This window comes from Ranitomeya imitator, chromosome 6 (genome assembly GCF_032444005.1).
Source record: "Ranitomeya imitator isolate aRanImi1 chromosome 6, aRanImi1.pri, whole genome shotgun sequence".
NCBI lineage: Eukaryota > Metazoa > Chordata > Amphibia > Anura > Dendrobatidae > Ranitomeya > Ranitomeya imitator.
In genome coordinates, this window is record NC_091287.1 from 483,818,360 (window position 1) to 483,839,659 (window position 21,300).

Here is a 21,300-nt window from a genome sequence, read left to right on the forward strand (position 1 = left end):
GGCAGCTTTGTTCAGAAAGGGTCTCTCTGAGGCTCTTAAGGATGTCATGGTGGGATTTCCTATGCCTGCTGGTTTGAATGAGTCTTTGTCTTTGGCCATTCAGATCGGTCGACGCTTGCGCGAGCGTAAATCTGTGCACCATTTGGCGGTACTGCCTGAGGTTAAACCTGAGCCTATGCAGTGCGATAGGACTATGACTAGAGTTGAACGGCAGGAATACAGACGTCTGAATGGTCTGTGTTTCTACTGTGGTGATTCCACTCATGCTATTTCTGATTGTCCTAAGCGCACTAAGCGGTCCGCTAGGTCTGCCGTCATTGGTACTGTACAGTCCAAATTCCTTCTGTCCATTACCTTGATATGCTCTTTGTCGTCGTTTTCTGTCATGGCGTTTGTGGATTCGGGCGCTGCCCTGAATCTGATGGATTTGGATTATGCTAAACGTTGTGGGTTTTTCTTGGAGCCTTTGCGGTGTCCTATTCCATTGAGAGGAATTGATGCTACACCTTTGGCCAAGAATAAACCTCAATACTGGGCCCAGCTGACCATGTGCATGGCTCCTGCACATCAGGAAGTTATTCGCTTTCTGGTGTTGCATAATCTGCATGATGTGGTCGTGTTGGGGTTGCCATGGCTACAAACCCATAATCCAGTATTGGATTGGAATTCCATGTCGGTATCCAGCTGGGGTTGTCAGGGGGTACATGGTGATGTTCCATTTTTGTCGATTTCGTCATCCACCCCTTCTGAGGTCCCAGAGTTCTTGTCTGATTATCAGGATGTATTTGAAGAGCCCAAGTCCGATGCTCTACCTCCGCATAGGGATTGTGATTGTGCTATCAATTTGATTCCTGGTAGTAAATTCCCTAAAGGTCGATTATTTAATTTATCCGTGCCCGAACACGCCGCTATGCGCAGTTATGTGAAGGAATCCCTGGAGAAGGGACATATTCGCCCATCGTCATCACCACTGGGAGCAGGGTTCTTCTTTGTAGCCAAGAAGGATGGTTCGCTGAGACCGTGTATTGATTACCGCCTTCTTAATAAGATCACTGTTAAATTTCAGTATCCCTTGCCATTGTTATCTGACTTGTTTGCTCGGATTAAGGGGGCTAGTTGGTTCACTAAGATAGATCTTCGTGGTGCGTATAATCTGGTGAGAATCAGGCAAGGAGATGAATGGAAAACTGCATTCAATACGCCCGAGGGTCATTTTGAGTATCTAGTGATGCCGTTCGGAATTGCCAATGCTCCATCTGTGTTTCAGTCTTTTATGCATGACATCTTCCGTGAGTATCTGGATAAATTCCTGATTGTTTACTTGGATGACATTTTGATCTTCTCAGATGATTGGGAGTCTCATGTGAAGCAGGTCAGAATGGTTTTTCAGGTCCTGCGTGCTAACTCTTTGTTTGTGAAGGGATCAAAGTGTCTCTTCGGTGTGCAGAAAGTTTCATTTTTAGGGTTCATCTTTACCCCTTCTACTATCGAGATGGATCCAGTTAAGGTCCAAGCCATCCAGGATTGGATTCAGCCGACATCTCTGAAAAGTCTGCAAAAGTTCCTGGGCTTTGCTAATTTTTATCGTCGCTTCATCTGTAATTTTTCTAGCATTGCCAAACCATTGACCGATTTGACCAAGAAGGGTGCTGATTTGGTTAATTGGTCTTCTGCTGCTGTGGAAGCTTTTCAGGAGTTGAAGCGTCGTTTTTGTTCTGCCCCTGTGTTGTGTCAGCCAGATGTTTCTCTTCCGTTCCAGGTCGAGGTTGATGCTTCTGAGATTGGAGCAGGGGCGGTTTTGTCACAGAGAGGTTCTGATTGCTCAGTGATGAAACCATGTGCTTTCTTTTCCAGGAAGTTTTCGCCCGCTGAGCGTAATTATGATGTGGGCAATCGAGAGTTGCTGGCCATGAAGTGGGCATTCCAGGAGTGGCGTCATTGGCTTGAAGGAGCTAAGCATCGCGTGGTGGTATTGACTGATCATAAGAACTTGACTTATCTCGAGTCTGCCAAGCGCTTGAATCCTAGACAGGCCCGTTGGTCGTTATTTTTTGCCCGCTTCGACTTTGTGATTTCGTACCTTCCGGGCTCTAAAAATGTGAAGGCGGATGCTCTGTCTAGGAGTTTTGTGCCCGACTCTCCAGGTTTATCTGAGCCAGCGGGTATCCTCAAGGAAGGAGTCATTGTGTCTGCCATCTCCCCTGATTTGCGGCGGGTGCTGCAAAAATTTCAGGCGAATAAACCTGATCGTTGTCCAGCAGAGAAACTGTTCGTCCCTGATAGGTGGACTAATAAACTTATCTCTGAACTTCATTGTTCGGTGTTGGCTGGTCATCCTGGAATCTTTGGTACCAGAGAGTTAGTGGCTAGATCCTTCTGGTGGCCATCTCTGTCACGGGATGTACGTACTTTTGTGCAGTCCTGTGGGATTTGTGCTAGGGCTAAGCCCTGCTGTTCTCGTGCCAGTGGGTTGCTTTTGCCCTTGCCGGTCCCAAAGAGGCCTTGGACACATATTTCGATGGATTTCATTTCTGACCTTCCAGTTTCTAAAAAGATGTCAGTCATTTGGGTGGTCTGTGATCGCTTTTCTAAAATGGTCCATCTGGTGCCCTTGGCTAAATTGCCTTCCTCCTCTGATTTGGTACCTTTGTTCTTTCAGCATGTGGTTCGGTTGCATGGCATTCCTGAGAATATTGTTTCTGACAGAGGTTCCCAGTTTGTTTCAAGGTTTTGGCGAGCCTTTTGTGGTAGGATGGGCATTGACCTATCCTTTTCCTCGGCTTTCCATCCTCAGACTAATGGCCAGACCGAACGAACCAATCAGACCTTGGAAACATATCTGAGATGTTTTGTTTCTGCAGACCAGGATGATTGGGTGTCCTTTTTGCCGTTGGCTGAGTTCGCCCTTAATAATCGGGCCAGCTCGGCTACCTTGGTTTCTCCATTTTTTTGCAATTCTGGGTTCCATCCTCGTTTCTCTTCAGGACAGGTTGAGTCTTCGGACTGTCCTGGTGTGGATTCTGTGGTGGATAGGTTGCAGCAGATCTGGACTCAGGTAGTGGACAATTTGATCTTGTCCCAGGAGAAAGCTCAACTTTTCGCTAATCGCAGTCGCCGTGTGGGTCCCCGACTTCGTGTTGGGGATCTGGTTTGGTTATCTTCTCGTCATATTCCTATGAAGGTTTCCTCTCCTAAATTTAAACCTCGTTTTATTGGTCCGTATAGGATTTCTGAGGTTCTCAATCCTGTGTCTTTTCGTTTGACCCTCCCAGACTCCTTTTCCATACATAATGTATTCCATAGGTCGTTGTTGCGGAGATACGTGGCACCTATGGTTCCATCTGTTGAGCCTCCTGCCCCGGTTTTGGTGGAGGGGGAATTGGAGTATATTGTGGAGAAGATTTTGGATTCTCGTGTTTCTAGACGGAAACTCCAGTATCTGGTTAAATGGAAGGGTTATGCTCAGGAAGATAATTCCTGGGTTTTTGCCTCTGATGTTCATGCTTCCGATCTTGTTCGTGCCTTTCATGCGGCTCATCCTGGTCGGCCTGGGGGCTCTGGTGAGGGTTCGGTGACCCCTCCTCAAGGGGGGGTACTGTTGTGAATTCTGTGGCTGAATTCACTCCTGTGGTCACAAGTGGTACTGCAGCTTCTGAGCTTCCTCCCTCAGGTGTTCTGGTGAGCTCGTTAACTGCTTCATTACTTAACTCCGCCTGATGCTGCTATCCTTGCTCCTTGTCAATGTTTCAGTGTTGGATCTGAGCTTCTCCTGATTGTTCCTGTGACCTGCTGCTCTGTATAGCTAAGTGCCTTTTGTTTTTTTTGTTGCTTTTTTTCTGTCCAGCTTGTCTTTTGTTTTGCTGGAAGCTCTGAGACGCAAAGGGTGTACCGCCGTGCCGTTAGTTCGGCACGGTGGGTTTTTTTTGCCCCCTTTGCGTGGTTTTGCTTTAGGGTTTTTTGTAGACTGCAAAGTTCGCTTTACTGTCCTCGCTCTGTCCTAGAATATCGGGCCCCACTTTGCTGAATCTATTTCATCCCTACGTTTTGTCTTTTCATCTTGCTCACAGCCATTATATGTGGGGGGCTGCCTTTTCCTTTGGGGAATTTCTCTGGGGCAAGTCAGGCCTATTTTTCTATCTTCAGGCTAGCTAGTTTCTTAGGCTGTGCCGAGTTGCCTAGGTAGTTGTTAGGCGCAATCCACAGCCGCTTTTAGTTGTGTTTAGGATAGGATCAGGTGTGCAGTCTACAGAGTTTCCACGTCTCAGAGCTCGTTCTTGTATTTTTGGGTATTTGTCAGATCACTGTGTGCGCTCTGATCGCTAAGCACACTGTGTTTCTGTATTGCCTTCATAATACCTGTCATTAGCAAACATAACACACCACCAAGAAACCTGATTTTTCCTCTCTGAACCCTGTTCACACAGGTTATATACAGATGATCAGGTTTTTAAATACATCAGATAGGGATTGCATACATTAGTTAGGACTGCTCTGATAAGGGTATACCGTGAAGATTGGTAGAGCAGCTTAGTATACATTTTTTGCAAAAAACGTATCAACCAAATACCCTGTTTTTTACATCTTTTACTAGCACTTGCGGATTACTGCAACATTTTTTCAAACTGAGTGTTTTTGGTTTTACTATTCTCTTTTGTGTCTTCAGCGTACTGGACACTACAGCGTACTGGGCACTGCAACGTACTGAACACTACAGCCTACTGGACACTATAACGTACTGGGCACTACAGCGTAATGGGCACTGCAATGTATTGGGCGCTACAACATACTGGGCACTGCAACGTACTGGACATTGCAACATACTGGGCACTACAACGTACTGGGCACTGCAACGTACTGGGCACTACAGCGTACTGGGCACTACTGCGTACTGGGCACTGCAACTTACTGGGCACTGCAACGTACTGGGCACTGCAACGTACTGGGCACTGCAACGTACTGGGCACTACAACGTACTGGGCACTGCAACGTACTGGGCACTACAATGTACTGGGCACTGCAACGTACTGGACACTACAGCATACTGGACAATACAACGTACTGGACACTACAGCATACTGGACACTACAACGTACTGGGCGCTACAGCGTACTGGGCACTGCAACGTACTGGGCACTGCAACGTACTGGGCACTGCAACGTACTGGGCACTGCAACGTACTGGGCACTGCAACGTACTGGACACTACAGCGTACTGGACACTACAACGTACTGGGCACTACAGAGTAATGGGCACTGCAATGTACTGGGCGCTACAACGTACTGGGCACTGCAATGTACTGGACAGTACAACATACTGGACACTACAGCGTACTGGTCACTGCAACGTACTGAACACTACAACGTACTGGGCACTACAGCGAACTGGGCACTGCAACGTACTGGACACTACAGCGTACTGGGCACTGCAACGTACTGGGCTCTACAGCGTACTGGGCACTGCAATGTACTGGGCACTGCAACGTACTGGGCACTGCAACGTACTGGGCACTACAACGTGCTGGACTCTGCAACGTACTGGGCACTACAACGTACTGGGCACTACAACGTACTGGGCACTACAACGTACTGGGCACTACAACGTACTGAGCACTACAACGTGCTGGACACTACAACTTACTGGGCACTGCAACGTACTGGGCACTGCAACGTACTGGGCACTACAACGTACTGAGCACTACAACGTACTGGGCACTACAACGTACTGGGCACTACAATGTACTGGGCACTACAACGTACTGAGCACTACAACGTGCTGGGCACTGCAACGTACTGGGCACTGCAACGTACTGGGCACTGCAACGTACTGGACACTACAATGTACTGGGCACTACAACGTACTGGACACTACAACGTACTGGGCACTGCAACGTACTGGGCACTGCAACGTACTGGACACTACAATGTACTGGGCACTGCAACATACTGAGCACTACAACGTGCTGGACACTACAACTTACTGGGCACTGCAACGTACTGGGCACTGCAACGTACTGGGCACTACAACGTACTGAGCACTACAACGTACTGGACACTACAACGTACTGGGCACTGCAACGTACTGGGCACTGCAACGTACTGGACACTACAATGTACTGGGCACTGCAACATACTGAGCACTACAACGTGCTGGACACTACAACTTACTGGGCACTGCAACGTACTGGGCACTACAATGTACTGGGCACTACAACGTACTGAGCACTACAACGTACTGGACACTACAACGTACTGGGCACTGCAACGTACTGGGCACTGCAACGTACTGGGCACTACAACGTACTGGGCACTACAACGTACTGGGCACTACAACGTACTGGACACTGCAACGTACTGGGCACTGCAACGTACTGGGCACTACAACGTACTGGGCACTACAACGTACTGAACACTACAACGTACTGGGCACTACAACGTGCTGGACACTGCAACGTACTGGGCACTACAACGTACTGGGCACTACAACGTGCTGGACACTACAACGTACTGGGCACTACAACGTACTGGACACTACAACGTACTGGGCACTACAGCGTACTGGACACTACAACGTACTGGGCACTACAACGTGCTGGACACTGCAACGTACTGGGCACTACAACGTACTGGGCACTACAACGTGCTGGACACTACAACGTACTGAGCACTACAACGTGCTGGACACTACAACGTACTGAGCACTACAACGTACTGGGCACTACAACATACTGGGCACTACAACGTACTGAACACTACAACGTACTGGGCACTACAACGTGCTGGACACTGCAACGTACTGGGCACTACAACGTACTGGGCACTACAACGTGCTGGACACTACAACGTACTGAGCACTACAACGTACTGGGCACTACAACGTACTGAGTACTACATTGTACTGGGCACTACAACGTACTGGGCACTACAGCGTACTGGACACTACAACGTACTGGGCACTGCAATGTACTGGACACTACAGCGTACTGAGCACGGCAACGGCAGATTTGCAATTTTCACTCAGGAACATCCACTACTGCTGGTTTCTGGAAAACAACCATGGAAATAAATCATTACTATACCTGGAAATAAATTCGCAGAGGGGTGTATTTTCCAAAATGGGGTCACTTGAGGGAGAGACTCCACTCTTCTAGCACTTAGGGGCTTTGTATATTTACCCAAAAACTATTCTAGGAAAATTTGTTTTTGGAGACAGCACTCTGTCCCTCCCGAGTCTCTCCATATGGCAGGCTATTTCCACATTAAGCAGAAATTTAAGCAGAAATTGTAGGACAAATTTAGTGCCATTTTTACCCATTCGCTCTTGTGAAAGTCTAAAATCTGGGGCTAAATTTTTTTTACCTATCTGTGGTGTCAATATGATCACTGCTACCCTGAATAAATTCATTGAGGGTGCAGTTTTTAAAATGATGTCACTTATTGGGGGTTTCCACTGTTCTGGCACCTCAGGGGCTCTGCCAATGTGGCATGGCACCCTCACACCATTCCAGCAATATCTGAACTCCAATATGGCGCCTCTTCCCTTCTGAGCTTTGCACTGTGCCTCAAAAGTAGTTTTCCCCCACATATGGGGTATCGGCGTACTCAGTAGAAATTGTGTAAAGATTGGTGATAGAATTAAGGGGGCAGCATTGATTGTTATGGAGTTAATCTGGGTTCTGTTATGTGTCTGTTATTTTCATTCAAAAATCTGCCACATAACGGGACCCATTAATAATCAGAGGGCTCCTCTGCTGAGGATATGTAACTGAGACGCTGTATCCATGTAGCTGGTGTTACAAAACCTGTCTACACCATGAAGAACAGGATCTACTACCTAGTAAAGTATTATAATGTCCGGTGCTTGCAGTCAGTCTTCCCACAGAGCTCGGTTACAGTCAGTGCACAATGTGTTCAGGACACTTACACATGCAAATACGGAAATGTCACTGGGTACTTCAGCAGCTCCTGCTGTCAGGACGCAGAGTGCAGGGAGCTGGGGACGGTACTGCACACATCTATTCGCACGACCGGAGAGATGGCGGGCGAGAAAGCAGGCAGGAAAAGTTACCTGCGAACACTATGGGAGCGATTATCTAGGATCAGCTCCTCGGAGGTGCGACGATGGTGGCTGAGAAGAGTCCCCATACTGGAGTGGGCTCCCGGGTACAAACTGCAGGACAGCTTTATTCCGGACCTCATCTCGGGGATGATGCTGACGGTCCAGCAGGTAGCGCAAGGTAAGAAAACCCATTTATCTATCAGAATTTGTGTATTAAAGGGCTTGCAACAAAATTACAAACTTATGATTGTGTGGTGGTCCCAATCACGAGAACAGAGATCCTTAGTACCCCATCTGAACGGAGTGGTGGTCCCTCATGGGCATTACTGCTCAATTCATTGTCTGTGAAGCAGACTTATGAGACCATACAGCATGGTACGCCAATCGTAATGCGAATACACATTTGATTGATCATATATTTCATTTTATGATTGGGGGATGGAGCCCTGGGGGAGATCTCTGCACTCTGTCACTTGTCTCTTCTGAGAGCATAGGTGTCAATCGTACTTTAGTACATTCCTCCCACATCTGTCACCAGATTTTTGTTACCTCATCTGACAGCAGCATGATGTAGAGGCAGAGACCCTGATTCCAGCGATGTGTCACTTACTGGGCTGCTTGTTGTCATTTTGATGAAATAACGTTTCACTGATGCAGATCTATCAGTTCTCTGAATGCTGAACCCTGTATAACCCCGCCCATACCACTGATTGGCAACTTCCTGCATACACTGTGCATAGGCAGAAAACAAACAATTACTGGTGAGGGCCTGGCAGCAGGTTTACTAGTTTTCTAGTGATAATCTACTAATGAAATAATAATGTTATTAAAACTACAGCAAGCAGCCCAGTACGTGATGCACACTGGAATCAGGGTCTCTGCAACTACTTTATGCTGCTCTCAATTACATAGCAAAAACTTGGTGACCGGTTCCCTTTAAATTGCTCCTAAACACTAAACATTGGGCATACAGAAGTGGACATCGAATATATACATTTTTTTCATTTTAATTAAAGTGGATTTGTCAGCATATCTCACAGTATAATTGCACATATTACAAAATAAATATTAGACCTGATGAGGCCGGTGTGCTTACTGTGAAAATCCATGTCAGAATGTCTATATCAGGCTTGTTTCACATGTGAGTTTTTTTATGCGTACATAAAAAATGGTCCAGTTTTCATCAGTGTATTGGATCAGTTTTCGCCATCAGTGTATCATCTCCATAAAAAAAAACAACTTGATGCAGGTTTCCAAGTTTCTCCTATTAATCTGTCAGTGGGAAGCAGTAGGGTGCATCTGTCTGCTATCCGAGGTATTCCCCAACCCTTAGACTAGCATGGAAGATATTGAATAGAGGTTTGGATCAAAATCATATCTCCGTTATTTTTTTGCAAATGCTCAATCCGCAAAAAACCCCAACAAAACCCCCCAAAACAGAGGTGTCAATATCCACAAAGACTACAATGGGTATATGTTCTATAAGAGAAAAACAAACACATTAAACTGACCTAATCCTGATATTAAAACAAGTAATGTATGAATCCAGTTATAAAATGAAGTAACTCATGAGTCCAAGTGTATCCCATCTCCACTCATCCAGCCTGACAGCTTATACTGAGCAGTGTGAGATCTCAGCAGAGAGGAGGGACACTGAGGAGCTGTCACTCAGGCTAGGTGAGGGGAGATGGAGTTTAATCTCTCACAAAGGATTATATAGCCGTTTTGACATGGATTTTCAGATTAAGTACACCAGCCTCATCAGATCCAAGATATTTATCTAATTATGTAGGCAATTTATATTGGGAAATCTGGCAATGGATCTGGCAACTTAACTGGAACCTGACAGCAAGATTAACCCCTATAATATGTTAGTTGTATCAGCCTCCTAACAACATTTGTAATCATGTATTTACTGCAAAGCTAAAGTTTAATTTCACCTATACCCAAACCGCAGTCACAAATCCTTGCACTTTGAAGGTATCATGCCCACAGCAGCGTGATTAACTAACCAGCGTGAGCAGGGAGGGTACGGAGGAGGTGAAGGGGAACGACAAAACAATAGTTTGTCAACCACACTGCTGTGTGTAACAATTATATGGGTACTACGGAATCTGATAGCATGGGATAAAGCCAGTCTGAAAGCAAAGTTGCAACAAAAGATGTATTTACTCAAAAACAGAACAGATATTTCTGAAATTGTAACGAGGTCCTCAGCTCTATATAGAAAATCACAGCAAACAGAGTAGCGGGGCGCGACCTCTAATGTGAACCAGTCCAGCAAGGAAATGATGTGGAAGCAAACAAGACACTTAACGAGGAAATCCAATAAGGTTATTAGTGCGAATGCACACAGTACTTAAATGATGAAATCCAGCAAAACTTGCTCACACGTGCGCACAGTACTTGTTAGTAGAAGACCAATTGTTCACAGATGATGCGTCATGTGAATGGCGCCCTGGAAAATAGAGGACGAGGGGAGAAAGAGGGAGAGCGCTATCTAAGTGTAGTAGATGAGTAGATCTTTCTTGGAGTTAACCAGCAAACAGGCAGATGCTCAAGAGCCAGCAGCACAAAATACTCAGGCACAGGTGAACACAAGACTCGGACTTAAATAGTCAGGACAGACAGGAAGTTCCATGACAGGGCGAGATCCAAGACTCCATCTTGGATCAGGGCAAACAGACACCAGGAAAGTCCGGAATCCTTACATTACTCCCACCTCAGAAGTGGCCTCAGGACGATCCAGGACCAGGCTTGTCAGGAAATTTCTGATGGAACAGAGTGATATTTTGAGGAGCACAGATATTGCCCACCGTCTCCCAAGAGTTCTCCTCAGACAGATATCCTTGCCATTTGATGAAGTACTGCAGTTGATTCCTGCGGATCCTTGAGTCCAGAATCTTCTCTACCACAAACTGTTCTTGTCCGTCTACTAACACAGGCTGAGGAGGAGGTGTAATCCGACCCTGAAATGTATTTGGAGACACCAGTTTTAACAGGGAGACATGAAACACAGGGTGTACCTTCAAGGTTCTTGGCAACTTCAGATGACAGACAACGGAACTCACGATCCCAGAGATTTTGAATGGGCAGATGAACTTTTGTCCGAGTTTCTGTGATGGAATGTTCAATCTCAAATTTTTAGTAGATAACCACACAGAGTCCCCTACCTTGAACATAGGTGCAGGCTTCCGAAAACTGTCGGCAGATCTCTTATATCTCTCTTGTGCAGTAGACAGTGATTCCTTCAGGGTTTCCAGATTCTGTCTCATTGCCGCCAATCTCTCATGAACTGCAGGCACCGGTGCGTTGATCGGGGATCTGGGAAGAATACTTGGATGATAACTTAGGTTGGCAAAGAAAGGTCTTACCTTAGTAGAAGAACTCTGAGAGTTGTTATAACAGAATTCTGCGAGCGGGAGCATCTCCAACCAGTCATCCTGAGAATGGTTGATATAACATCGAAGATACTGTTCCAGAGTCTGATTCGTCCGTTCTGTCTGCCCATTAGTCTGAGGATGGTATGCAGAGTACAGACAAACATTAACACCAAGCGAATTACAGAATCCTTTCTAGAACTTGGATGTAAACTGCACTCCCCGATCTGAGATGACTTCGTCCGGAACTCCATGCAGCCGAAACATATTCTGGATGACCAGATCCGCCGTCTCCTTGGCTGAAGGAAGACCATTGCAGGGAATGAAGTGGGCTATCTACAACCACCAGAATAGAATTTTTTCCCCCAGAGGTGGGCAATTCAACTCCAACTCTAAAGTCCATTGAAATAGACCCCCAAGGACGAGAGGGGACAGGTAGTGGTTGAAGCAGTCCAGTAGGTATTACACGAGGAGTCTTGAAACATGCACATACCTCACAAGAGAGAACATAACTCTTCACGTCCTTCAGACAGGTAGGCCACCAAAAAAAGGCTCAGAAACTCCTGTGTCTTCTGTACCCCCGATGACCCGCCAACTTCGAATCATGGACAAACTTGAGGACCTGCAGCTTTACGGCCTCTGGAACGTATAAAGGTTGATCCCAGACCCACATACTGTTGCTGAGAACCAAGTTCACATCAGCAGTTGGGTTGGCGAGAAATGGGTCTGCGTCGTAGGCCTCCTTAATGGTCTTCCATAAGTCCTTATTCTGAATGACTCCGAAAAAGTTGGCATCAGACAGGACGGTCTTAGACAGGGTCCCAGGTATGGAATCCGTGGCATGGATTCGGGACAAAGCATCCGCTTTCCCATTACGTGAACCTGGGTGGTACGAAATGACAAAATTAAATTGATTCAAAAATAGACTCCAACGAGCCTGCCGTGGAGAAAGACATCTTGCAGATCTAAGGAACTCCAGGTTGCGATGATCCGTGAGCATAATAACTTGTTGTGTTGCCCCCTGCAGATGATGTCTCCATTCCTTAAATGCAGCGATAATGGCAAGAAGCTAATTATCTCCCACATCTTCTTTTCTGCAGTGGAGAGTCTGTGGGAAAAAAAGCACATGGATGTAACAAGCTTTTCTCTCCTGTTCTTTGTGAGAGGATGGCCCCCAGAGCACAGTCCGAAGCGTCCACTTCTACGATGAAAGGAAGTGCTGGGTTTGGGTGAATTACTACAGGTACAGATGTAAACCGGGATTTAAGACAATCAAAAGCTTCCTGAGCCTGTGCGCACCACAAGAAAGTCTTTTCCTTCTTAGTTAGCTGTGTAATGGGTCGCACAATTTCAGAGAAATTACGAATGAAACGTCTATAGAAATTTGCGAATCCGATGAAACGCTGTACCTCGTTGACATTTTTAGGTGCGGGCCAATCAAGAATAGCCTGGATCTTACTTGCCTCCATGTTAAGCCCCTGTGGCGAGATGACATACCCCAGGAACTGAATCTCTGTGCGATGGAATTCGCATTTCTCAGGCTTAATTAAAGGTGATTCTCCTTTAGACGCCTCAGTACGGTCTTCACATGCTCCTGATGTTCCTGCAAAGAGTCAGAAAAAATTAAGATGTCATCCAGATAGATCACGACAAAATGGTCCAATAGATCTCTGAAAATATCATTAGCCAGATGTTGGAAGGTTGCCAGAGCATTGCAGAGACCAAAAGGCATCACCAGAGATTCAAAATGCCCATACCGACATCTAAATGCAGTCTTCCATTCATCTCCAGAGAGGATCCTAATTAAATTATATGTTCCCCGAAGATCTAACTTGGAGAAGATCTTGGCCTGTCGCACTCTTTCCAGCAGTTCAGGGATCAATGGTAATGGGTAGCGATTCCGAATGGTCACCTTATTGAGCTCCCGATAATCGATACAAGGTCTAAGAGTTCCATCCTTCTTCTTAACGAAAAAGATGGGTGCTCTTGCCGGTGATGAGGAGGGGCGAATTAAACCCTTAGCCAAATTCTCATCGATGTATTCCTTTAAAGCCTTCAGCTCCGGAGCTGCAAGTGGGTAAACATTCTTAAAAGGAATAGCGGCCCCCAGAAGCAGCTCAATGGGACAATCATACGGTCTGTGAGGAGGAAGCTGGTCTGCCATCTTCTTCTCACAAATGTCCGAAAATTCACAATACACAGATGGTAGAGTAGATACCTCAGTGGCACATTTCATATCTCGAGGACTCACTTGGCCTGTTACCGGTGTCTCTTTGATGGGAAAGTGATTTCCTTGGTCTCCCAGTTGATAATAGGATTTTGTGACTGCAGCCATGGAATCCCTAAAATTAAAGATAAATGTGGTGAAGAGATCAACATAAATGACAGCATTTCCTGATGATCAGGGTCTATGAAGACTTTCAGAAGTACAGTCTCTTGATCTACTGGTCCAGAGACTAGAGGGGAGCCATCCACCATTTCCATAGTTACCGGGGAGGCTCTCTGCTGGGTCCGTATGCCATGTTCCCGGGCAAATGTTAAGTCCATAAAATTTCCTCCTGCCCCTGAATCCACCATAGCTGCACAGGGAATCCATTGGCCCGACGACCAAAACAGGCAGATGCTCAAGAGCCAGCAGCACAAAATACTCAGGCACAGGTGAACACAAGACCCGGACTTAAATAGTCAGGACAGACAGGAAGTTCCATGACCGGGCGAGATCCAAGACTCCATCTTGAATCAGGGCAAACAGACACCAGGACAGTCCGAAATCCTTACACTGTGGGTCTAATTCCAGTGACATGCAAGGATGAGTTATGGCGTTCCAATACTAGTCTGGCTACAGGGACACTTGGGATTATTACTAGAGATGAGCGAACCAGTAGATGTTCGTTTTCGTCAACAAACATGCAGTAAAAAGTTAACAAACATGCAGTAAAAAGTTTGGTTCTAGTTAGATTCCCCATGTTGGATATGGACAGGTCTGTGTGTGATGACACCCCCTGCCACGCTAAGCACACGTCCCCGCAGTACACTTGCCACAGGGCAGGCCAGCACCTCCAAGGCATAAAGAGCAAGCTTAGTCCATTTGTCCAATTTGGAGACATATCATAAATGGACCCAGACCCATCAGCTAGGACGTGGAGACGTGTGGACAGGTAGTCTTTCACCTTGTTGTTGTAATGTTGTCTCCTGGTAATATGGACCATATTAGCTGGTGGTGCCAGAAGTTGTGGCACGCTCATAAAGTTTTGCCACACTTCAACCATGCTAACCCTGCCTTCTGTGGTGCTGGTGGTGCCCCAGCTATGTTGGTAACTTCCTCCTCCGACTCTGTCGTGTAGTTCCACTGAGCCCCCAATGTCAAGAGGGAAAGCCATCAGTAGTTTTTGTACCAGTGTGCGCTTGTATTCATGCATTTTGCGATCCCTCTCCAGTGACAGAAGTAATGATGGTAAATTGTCCTTGTAGCAAGAATCCATCAGGGTGGCCACCTAGTAATCTGCATTGGTAACAATACGGGTAATTTGCAGTCATTCCGCAGGCACTGCAGCATGTATTGGCTCATGTGTTACAGGCTGCCCAGAGACAATGAAAAGCTGACCTCGATAGGAGGTATATTACCTGGGTACTCTTATCCCCCTGCCAAGCTCCAGTGTTGCCTGTGACCTGTTCTGAGTGCCACCATGCTGTGAGCACGATTGTTTATCCTCCTCCTCATCCTCCGAAACAGTCCGCTGGATGTACAGTTGGATATCTGGCCGCTGTTGGTACAGTAAAGGTACCTTCACACTGAACAACTTAACAACGATATCGCTAGCGATCCGTGACATTGCAGCGTCCTTGATAGCGATATCGTTGTGTTTGACACGCAGCAGCGATCTGGATCCTGCTGTGACATCGTTGGTCGGAGCAGAAAGGCCAGAACTTTATTTCGTCGCTGGATCTCCCGCAGACATCGCTGAATCGGCGTGTGTGACACCGATTCAGCGATGTCTTCACTGGTAACCAGGGTAAACATCGGGTTACTAAGCGCAGGGCCGCGCTTAGTAACCCGATGTTTACCCTGGTTACAATTGTAAATGTAAAAAAAACCAAACAGTACATACTTACATTCCGGTGTCTGTCCCCTCGCTGTCAGCTTTCCGCACTGACTGTGAGCGCCGGCCAGCCGTAAAGCACAGCAGTATGTACTGTTTGGTTTTTTTTACATTTACAATGGTAACCAGGGTAAACATCGGGTTACTAAGCGCGGCCCTGCGCTTAGTAACCCGATGTTTACCCTGGTTACCAGGGGACTTCGGCATCGTTGGTCGCTGGAGAGCTGTCTGTGTGACAGCTCTCCAGCGACCACACAACGACTAAACAGCGACGCTGCAGCGATCGGCATCGTTGCCTATATCGCTGCAGCGTCGCGTAATGTGACGGTACCTTAACCCTCCAAGCCATGTGTGGACGTCTGATAACGGGATAACGGTGTGAATTAGCTTTGCTCCTCCTGAGCCATCACCTCTTCCATCATGGCCTGAATTGTTTTTTTTCCAGCAGGCATATAAGTGATATAGTAACGCTGATTATGGCCATATAGGTGGAATATTCAAAGCAGCACAACACGGCACACACGTCCTGCATGGAGGCCCACTCATTGGTGGTAAAGTAGTATTGTTTGGCAGTGCGACTCGCCTGTGTGTGCTGCAGCTGAGACTCCACTGAGTCGCCTGCCAGGGCCGTGGGGTACTCGATACCTGGTCCAGTACTTAAAGGGGATGTCACGGTGGCTGCGGCCTGGTCCGTGGCCCTGGGCGCCCAATTAAAGGGAAAGGTCTTAAAGGGGATTTGAAAAGTCTATGTTCGTGACTCCACCTGTGGTTTTCGGTCAGTAGGGACCGACGCTGCTTAAAGGGGTCCTCTGTGGTGATGTTATGCAGCAAGATGGTGACGCTTCCCAGAGGTGAAGCGGGGTCCCTAGGGTTCCCGTGGTATTTGGTACAGATAGTGTGGTGGATGGTATAGTAAAGAACCAGGACACAGGTTTGCAGGGGTAGCTGTGGTCCGGCTGGCTTGGAGGCAATAGAGGATCCCTCTCCCAGGTGAGGTTCATAAGCCTTTCCTACTTGCGCTAGTTGTCGAGGTCCCTGCAGCTTGTAGCTTGCTGGCAAAGTCCCCTCTCTCCTGTCCTGAGACAGATGTCTGCACGGTGGGCAGTGTGAGCTGTTTTATAGGGTCTCTATCACAACCTGGGCTCTTCAGTTTACTGCTTCACCTCAGACTTGGTGTGGGCAATAAACATACAGTCCTTTGCCCTCCGGTTCTGCCGTGCGTCCTGGAGAACAACACGACCTCGGGCTCCCGCTGCTCGGTTTCTCCGCTCTGGCTCTGAGCGTGTCAGGTTGCCGTTCCCCTGCTGAGACTCTTCCTCCACTGTGCTTCTTCCCTCTCAAGCTCAACTACAATCCAACCCTTCAGGTTATCTCTTCTTTTTCCAGGGGCTGCAGCTTCCACGTGGCTGCTCGGCCCCACTGTCTGTTCCAGACATCCTTCTCCTATCTCTCCCTCTAACAGACTCCTTAGCTCCTCCTCTGGGCCAGAATGCATAAAGTTGGGGAAGCTCCCCTGAATACGGGTTCAGAGCTCCCCCTTCTGGCCTCGAGTCAGAATGTGTTGAATGTAGATGCTTACCTGGTAAAGACAATCCTCCTTGCCTCCAAGCATGATATCACCCTCCCCGAAGGGAAGGCAACATCACTGTAACAACCGGTTACCTTGAATAGGGGACCGGACAGGCCCCATGACCCAGGCAGTGGGGGCGTGTTGAGACAGTGAACCCGGCCGGAAGCTGGGAGAAAAGCGCAAAATGGTGCAGTGGTTTTCCCGCCGTCAGCAGTCGAGCAGCAAGGTGAGCAGTGCTCAGGACCGAAGTACCTGCACTGTGATGGACTGCAGCAGACAGCATACCACAGCCTTCTTTTAACCCCTGGATTGCTGCAGCTATTGTTGCATTGGCTGCACCAGCTTATGGACTAGGGGCTCAGCGGAAGGTACCGGAGACCGACCGCTGCCGCGAGAAGATGGATCGCTAACCTTGGACCCCCCTTGAGGACATTTCTTCGACAGCTATAAGGGCTACTGCCCTCATCGGAACATTTGCGGCTGAGGAAACCATAGACACGATAAGTTTAATGAATGAACTGTTGCTATTTTTGCTATTCACCTTTATTCTTTCCTTGCATTTGCAATTTAACTGTTTATCTCCCTGCGAGGAGTACTGTTTTTGTTCAATTAAATTGTTAACCCTTGCTCTTCCTCTCATGCATCACTGCATCCCGCCAGCTGCTTACACTGTGACAGAATGAGGAGGCGGTGGAGGAAACAGAGTAGGAGGAGGAGGAAACCTGGACAGATAAACGTCCAGCAATACTAGGTGATGGTGGGATATGAGCTAGAAGACTTCCGCCGGTGCCCCAGCTGCCACTACATTTACCCAGTGGGCAGTTAGGGAGATGTAACATCCCTGTCAGTGCTTACTGGTCGATGTATCGGTGGTTATGTGGACCTTGCCACTGATGGCTTTGCACAGTGCACACTTGATTTGGTCAGCAACATGTTTGTGCAGGGCAGGGATGGCTCGCCAGGAAAAGTAGTGGTAATTGGGTGCGAGGAGGTGGACCATCTGCCATGTTCCCCCCTGATGACATCAATGCTACTGTGGTGTAGAACAGGGGTGTCAAACTGCATTCCTTGAGGGCTGCAAACAGGTCATGTTTTCAGGATTTCCTTGTACTGCACAGGTGATGATAATTTAATCACCTACACAAATAATGAGTTGGTGATTAAATTATCACCTGTGCAGTACAAGGAAATCCTGAAAACATGACCTGTTTGCAGCCCTCGAGAAATGCAGTTTGACACCCCTGGTGTAGAACGTGAATAATATCTTGTTTCTGATATGTTTCCTTGTTATAACTATTGTAATTCCCCCGTGGGCTGCCATGGAGTCAATCCACACGAGAATTTATGTGTATTCCCAGCAGATCAGTACCGTGCAATTGAACAAGATGTTTCACATGCTGTGATCTTTATTTGCTTGGTCAAGACCAAGACATGTCAATTTCTATTCCGGATTCGATGGGACATTTCTCTCTCTTCAGTGTAGCATGTGTGAAATACAAGATAAATCTGCAGCAAAATCCATATTCCAAGAGCAACCATACTGTCAACTAACTTTTCATAATAAGTGGTCCTCCTGAGTGTATATATAAGGAGTTACTCTATAACTTTTCATTATATGGCTTCTCCCCTTTCAAGGCTCTATCTCTCAATTTGCAATTAACTCTGAGCTGGTGGGATAAGACTTGCTGCTGTGATATCTCATTTACACACAGAGATGGCTTCATGCTCTAATTTCCTTTCTACCACACAGGAAATTATACTGAAGTTCTGAGCAGTGTAGATGGGATCCAGCTCTGGAGTGAGGCAAAATACTTATTAGAAAGCTCATCGCAATTTTTTAGGTGTCACCCTTCAAATGATTTATCTCTCTGCTCTCACACATCTCTTCTCCTTAGTATAATAGGATGTGTAACTGTGATGGTATTCCATCTTGTCTTGAGCAAGACAGCGTTGAGCTGTTTTTTTTTTCAGAGTGGATGGCAAGTCTAGGAAACATGGAGGGGAGGAGAAGAAGAAGAAGCAGCCCTTACTTGGGAAAAGAAGCAGATTCCTCTGATGGGATACATTTCCAAGTTCCATAAATTTGCTTGTGCTATTGATTGGTGAAAAGTTTGTTGAAAGTCCAGTTTAAGCATTTGTCACTGTTTTCATGACCTTACAGATCCCTTTCCATAGTCATTATACATTTTCTTCTTACCTGCAGGTCTTGCCTTTGCAGTGATGTCATCAGTTCACCCTGTTTTTGGTTTGTATGGGTCTTTCTTCGCCCCGTTGATATATGCCATTTTTGGGATGAGTCGCCATGTTATAACAGGTAATAACAAACAAAAAAACAACAAAAAACCCAACAATTTTTTAAATGACCCCTTCCCCAGTCGTTATCGTAATTCTACTACACTACTATATACTTCTAATAAGTCAGTCTCACGTTCTGCTTGTATTGCAGGGACTTTTGCTATCACCTCCCTGATATCTTGTGCGGCCGTTGAGCGACTGGTTCCACTAAACAGCAGCAATGTCACCAATACCTCGCTGGGCGATCTGGGCTTATCTGACTTTGACATGCAAAGAATAGGAGTCGCGGCAGCGGTGACGTTTCTCGGCGGAGTCATCCAAGTAACATTCTCATAGATGTTCATATATCATTTGTAGTTATTTGTCATACATGTCATGCTACTGTAACATAGGGATGCTGACTCAGCCAGTGACCCCTAAAATATCTTCGGGCTATAGAAAGAGCGTAGCCATTTGCTTTCTCGACTATAATCGGCTAACCATGTAGCATTTGAAAAAAAAAGTTTAGTGGAGCCGCTGGTTCTTTGTGGTCAATTGGTTGATCCACTAGATGAACATGGCATATTGCTGCCTCTCTCCATAAATGTACAAAAGTTAATCAAAATATTATATGTAACCCAAAATAGTAGAAATAGAAAAATATAACTAATCCACAGACTGACGCAATATTAATTATGGTTCTGACACAAAATTTAATCTGTTTCCATAAAACATGCTTTTATTGGGCAAAATAACCGAGAGGTGATCGTAAAAACCTGAAAAGTTAATATGTTATTTATATTACATGATATAAGCAACATAAAAAGAGTGGAACTGTCTTGTTTTTATTTCCTCTCCAGAGATATTAATTTTATAACAATAAAAATAAATAATTTATAATAATAATGCTAATACTAATATTACTAAAAATATAATAAAATGTAAATATTAAAAACGTGAAGCACATCATAATGAAAAATACAACTTGTTTCACAATAAAAAACACAAACACCCCAAAACACGTGTCTGAAAATGGAGTTTTTGGTTTGGCTCTTTATCCTAAGTCATGTGGCAAGGGTCATTTAAAGGCCAGGATTCACTTTTAAGATTGCTACATCCAATAGGCGCTAGAGGCCCAGTCCTTTTCCTCTGTGAAGAGGCTATTTGCCTAAGAAAAGTGTCACGATTCCTCCTATCAGTGTTTCTTGACGCAGTGAATTACAGTTTTGCCGTCCAATCAAGGACAGGGGCGTGCTGAGCTGTCAGTATGGTGACTGACAGTTCAGCCATCCAATCGGATTTGGAGGCGTTCTGAGCTGTCAGTGTCTTGAGTGACAGTTTAGCCTTCCAATCACGACAAGGGTGTGGCGGGGCTTCATGCATATGTCTCTTGTCCAGAGTAATTACCTGGCTATTTTACCAGCTCTCTGCCTTAGATTGCTAACGATTGTAGCTTTGCTCAAGTGGTGTGTGTTTGCTGTGTCCTCATAGTCTTGCATTCTTATCTTTGCTGCTCGACCTTGGATTTGCCTTGACCATCCGTTTGCCTAGCCCTTTTGTTGTGATCCGCTACCTTCTTAGAATTCTTACCTCAGACTGTGTCCTGACTACACCTTTGTCTCACCCCTCTGTCTATGTCGTACCCTCATGGCTTTCGATCTTGGATCTCTAGACTACCCAACCTCACGGCTCATTTGTGAGTAGTGACTAGCGTCACAAAAAAAGCAGTCATACAACTATATCAACAAGGTCATAAAAGAGATTTTTAACCAGAAATCCTTGAAATGATTGCTTAACATTATCATCAATCTATTTTTGCATGGATCACTTTATTCCGTCGACATCGTTAGTATGAACTATAGCCCCAATTTATTAAGATTGGCGATTTTCTCACTGGTCTTGGAAAGGTGGTGTGTTGAAG

At 46.3% G+C, this 21,300-nt stretch overlaps 1 protein-coding gene across 1 annotated transcript in view; it reads left to right on the forward strand.

Moving 5' to 3' along the window:
• Positions 1-8,004: 8,004 nt before the first annotated feature.
• SLC26A7 (solute carrier family 26 member 7) overlaps positions 8,005-21,300 on the forward strand; it is a 102,515-nt gene continuing 89,219 nt past the window's right edge. Inside the window, exons 1-3 of the mRNA XM_069728980.1 lie at positions 8,005-8,233; positions 19,309-19,419; positions 19,552-19,721. Coding sequence (XP_069585081.1) covers positions 8,032-8,233; positions 19,309-19,419; positions 19,552-19,721 — 483 coding nt within the window. The 5' untranslated portion in view covers positions 8,005-8,031. The remainder of the gene's footprint in view (positions 8,234-19,308; positions 19,420-19,551; positions 19,722-21,300) is intronic.